Below are 4,827 nucleotides of genomic sequence, written 5' to 3' on the forward strand. Positions count from 1 at the left end.
TTACCCATTGTACTGCTAATATGGCCCCCTACCCCTACATTTTAAGGGAATAGTTTTCCTGAAAGATTTTCCTTGACCTTGACATTGAGCCTGTATTTACCCTGGCTGTTCAGAAGTGTCTCTTGTAGGCAGCAGAAAGTTGAGTTCAGTTTTCTGATCCATTCTCCCTCTGTAAGTCTCTTTATTGGGTAGTTCAGGCCATTGATATTGTGTGAGATTACTGAAATAAAGAAATTTGTTGCCATCGTTTTGTAGTAATAATGTGTTTTTGTGACATTTATTTTGTCTTTTAAAGAAGCTCTTTTATGATCTTATCAAAACATGTTTCAGTCTATGAAGTTTCTAAGTTTTTCTTCTCCATGAAGCTCTGTATGTTTTCTTCAAATATGAATAATGTTCTAGCTGAGTAAAGTATTATTGATGTGGTGTTCATTTCACTGAGCTTTCTTTGCACTATTCTCCCAATTACTTGTGGCTTGTAGGGTCTCAGATGATAAATTGTCTGTATCTCTTAAGTGATTACCAGTGTATGTAAATTCTTTCTTTGAGTCCACCAATATTTTCTTCACTGCTTTCAATATTTGCCTCTGGCTTTTTAAAGCTAACACATGAGTATAAATCATTTTTGCGGGAGAGTATTTTGGAGGTTCATGGGATCAACCACAAAGAATGGGAAGGAGGCCAAGCATATTGAAACAAAGTCGGCCCATAGAAACAGACTTACCTACATTTGACGAAAGAATTGGAGAAGTTCACAGTCCTTAAAAGAAGACAGAAATGTGGATTCTTGATCCAATGCTCATGCTCTCCTTCCACAAATAGACAGCTCTTAATCACTTCCTGTAAAGCTGAGAGTTGGTACAGCGTTATTAGTTTCAGAAAGCACAGGGTAGCACACATTTGATCCTTTACAGGGGAAGTGTTTGTGTCTGCGTTTATTTAATTTTTTTTCTTATTAGAGATACAATTTGACCATCTTCCACTTGAAAGAACACAGGCATTTCAGAGGGAGGGGGGAAATTGTGAAGGATCTCCCATGCATGTGCCCTATCTTCTCATTAGCATTGGAATCCAGGACAGAGTTGGTGGTGCACGAACCTGGGTGCCCGTACCCGATGCTTTGAATCCCCGGGAGAAAGGACATCGCAGAAGCAAGAGCAGAGGCCTCACCTGCCAGGATCCACGTTGCTTTGGGCAAGACTGTTCAATACTCTTAGGGCTTTGCAGTGGCGGTCCTTTCAGGCTGATGTTCGGGATGCAGGTGTTTGCCTGCACCTCATTCAACAGCCACTTCCTTCATAAGGAGTGGTGCTGGTGGGAGACTTTTATGCACTCAGAGCCTTGATGAAGACTACACGCTTCAGGCAAAGGTCGGCCCTCCATAGCCTTAAGAGGGTGGGTGAACGCATCAGTCAGCTACTGGCTTCCTGAGCCATCCTGATGATTACGTCAATGCTCTGAGGCACAACCTAGTGGCAAGAGCGCATACTTGTGGGTCAAACCTCACTTCTGGCTCCCGAGGTGAATAGGGTAAGTGCTAGCTCCCTAGCAAGGACACACGGATCCATTCCCCAATACTGAGCCCCAAGGAAAACAAAGGGACGTGGACCGCCCTCCAAAGACACGAGGAAGTCTCAGGCATGACACCCACATGGCCCAGACAGGTGTCCTGAGTATGCAGAGGGAGGAAGAAGCCAGATTTAGAGCCCAGGGTCTTCACATGCTTTCCCAAACACTTCCATGGAACCTGATACTCGCCCTTTGCAGGTCTCTGCTCTGTCCTTCCCACTTCTCACTGATCCACGTGTGGCTCCTTGCTCAAGGCAGTTTTCCTGATGGTGCACTCTCCTGCTCAGCATTCCAGGGTTCTTCAGTGCCACCCATGCAAGGCTAGAGATCTGGTGGTCCAGGAACTTCACGAAGGCAAGTAAGTGCAGGACATAGAGCCTGAGAGTCCCCTGAGGTCCTAGGCCCAAAGGAGTGCTGAAGAGTTTGCTTCCCATAGAATCACAGCATGATCCTTCAGGCAGTGGCTGGCACTAGCCTTCAATTAATTCCCTCCTGTCGTCCCATTGAAAGCCGGAACATGGAGAACGATTACGTCCTATGCCATTGGAGAGGCTGCCATTGGCCGGCAAAGGTGTTCCCCCGATCACTACCCACCTCCCCTCAAAGGAAGAGGAAATGGGCACATTTCCTGAAACTTCAAATACTCTCGGTAGATGACATGATCTCAGTGAGGAAAACAGACATAGAGAGCCTGAATGAATCTCACATCGAACTCATCACGGCCATGCTAGCCAACCACGCACAGAGCAGCATCCACAGAGAAGAGGACCTAGCCTGGCAGAGAGCTCTCACCACTGCCCTGAACATCCTCAAAGAGAGAGATGCTTCCAAGGCAACCAGGGCACCAGATGCCCCAGAGGACGGACAGCAGCAAGAGCCTCAGACAACGAGGAGCACCTCAGAACTGGCGGCCCCACATTACACTGTCAAGGGAGTTGCAGGCCTGTATGTGCATCTGCCACCAGGCGTCAGGCTCAGACCGCTGTCTGTCCAGCTGCAGCGCGACCCCACCCTTGGGCAGACTCTCATTGCAGGTGCTCCCGCCGACTGTGTGTACACCCAGAAAACAACAGACGTTTTCCCCGCAACAGGCTAGACTGTGCGCAAATGACCCACCTCGCTCTGAACATACTCAGACAATACGCAAAAAGAAGAGGGGACTCTTTAAAGCTCTGTCCTCGCGACACAAGTTCAAGGAGGCTGCAGACGTGCATGGGCGTCTGCCATCAGGCATCACCTTCAGTTCCCTGTCTGTCCGTCTGCAGCATGATCCCACTTTAGACAGACGCATGTCCCAGCCACGCTCGACCATCAGCACGCTCCCAAGGCCAATGCCAACACCGTTGCCATCATGAGACATGTGTCCAGATTTATCATCCCTTCCCGCAGATGAACTGCAGCAAGCTCCCAAGAGAGGAGGCCCAGACTTCACAGCCTCGCATTACACAGTGAAGGAGAACTGTTCAGGGGAATCTGCAGCATTGCCCCTGGCTTTCATCAACCTGGTAGCCCCAGCCCTGGTCAGAGGCGTGCAGGACTCCTGGCCAGCGGCCCAGCCTCTCCCCTGGAAGCGTGCTCCGGCCGCAGAGAGTGCTGAGGACCCTGGAGAAGGCACCTCCTCTGGCACCTCATCCATGGCAGGTTGGCAAGGACCCTCCACAGCATCCTCCAGCACCGCTCACCCAAGGGTGCCCTCTCTGGCAAGCAGAAGAGGGAAACGGCAAGCCCCCACGTCTCACGCAGCTCCCCAAGAACTGCATTCTTCCTTTCACTCCACGGCCACCCACGCCAGCACCACTGCTGAAGAGGATGGTGGCCAGGAGGTGGGAGAGCCCACTGGCGTGGCCTTCCCGCAGGGCCCTCCCGCCATCCAGAGAGGCTCGCTGGTCTGGATGAAGTTCCAGCACCACCCGTACTGGCCCGCAGTGGTGAAGAGCACGTGCAAAACTGAGAAAACGGCAAGGGTGCTTTTGATCGAGGCATACATGCCCACGGAAAGGAGGGGCATTCAAGTTCCTCTGCGCAGACTGAAGCATCTGGATTGCAGAGAGAAAGAGACCCTAGTGAAGAGGGCCAGCAAGCACTACCAGCACGCGGTGAATTGGTGCTTGGCGCTGGTGGCCCAGTATGCCGAGGCGCGTGCCCGCAGGTCTTTCCGTGGCTCTTTCTTGGCCTTCTATTCCACCGACGCCAGCTCTTCCTCCAGGAAAGCCATCAAAGACTGTGAGGTCCCAATCAGCTTCCCAGAGGTGAATTATGCCGACCTGGAGGACTGGGAGGAGGAAGACGGATGGCCAGGTGGGATGCCCCGGTGTAAGAAAATTCTCCCTGACCGCATGAAGGCTGCGTGGAACCGAGAAAACCAGAAGCTAGTGGATTTCATCGTCAAGAGGAAGGGGGCCGACCCGCACCTCCTGGACATTGTCCACGGCAGGAAGTACTCCCAGTGGCTGGCGTCCTTTCTCAAGTCAGCCAGGTATGTGATCTGCGTTGAAACGTACCTGGAGGACGAGGACCAGCTGGATGCCGTGGTGAAACATCTACAGACGGTCTACAGGGACATGGGCCGGAGGATGAAGAGGGTGGTCAGAAATGACCCAGTGAGCTTTGTTCTGGAGGTGCTCCTCCCAGAAGCTATAATCTGTGCCATCTCTGCCCTGTACGGCTTGAAGTACGACGACGCGGAAACCAAGTACCTGGAGGGGCCACCCTGCACACACGGGAAAAGGAACTGTTTGACAGGAAAATCCTAAAGCAAGTGAGGAAGAGGGCAGCCAGGGCGAGCATAGCTAACTAACACCCCGCCCATCCTTCGCCTGTCACTTCACTGGACACCGCTCCTACATTTCCAGTCACAAGCCTTTTATCTGCATGAAGTGGGATGCAGCCTTTCACTGTGTACCTGGAATGGGTTCTGGGATTGGAGGCCTGGAGAATGGTTGCTTCCCTCCAGGACCCATCTCTAGCGTTTCTGGCGACTGGAATCATCACCGTTTCTCAGTGCCCAGAGCTTCACAGCCCAAGTCACAGAGTTTGCCAGCACCTACTCCTTGAATGTGCAGTTGGCCAAATGTCATGTCATTGCTTTGGACTTATCTCCCACAAACTTAAGATTCAATGCACATTCTGGGATTGGACGAAATAACTCTTGTGGCAGATCTTGAAGAAAAAACTTTTATGTCTAAATCATACAAATACTGCTGATAGATTGCTTTTGATTTGGAGGACAAAGCTACATAATTCGTTGGATTCCTTCCA

General features: G+C 51.0%; 1 protein-coding gene across 1 annotated transcript; it reads left to right on the forward strand.

The window, feature by feature from the left end:
• The first annotated feature begins 2,927 nt into the window (after positions 1-2,927).
• On the forward strand, positions 2,928-4,322 carry PWWP4 (PWWP domain containing 4). The gene has a single exon (XM_056108740.1). The coding sequence runs from the start codon at positions 2,928-2,930 to the stop codon at positions 4,320-4,322; it is 1,395 nt and encodes a 464-aa protein (XP_055964715.1).
• Positions 4,323-4,827: the final 505 nt, after the last annotated feature.

This window comes from Sorex fumeus, unplaced genomic scaffold, assembly GCF_029834395.1.
Source record: "Sorex fumeus unplaced genomic scaffold, SorFum_2.1 ptg000232l, whole genome shotgun sequence".
In the NCBI taxonomy this organism is placed as follows: domain Eukaryota; kingdom Metazoa; phylum Chordata; class Mammalia; order Eulipotyphla; family Soricidae; genus Sorex; species Sorex fumeus.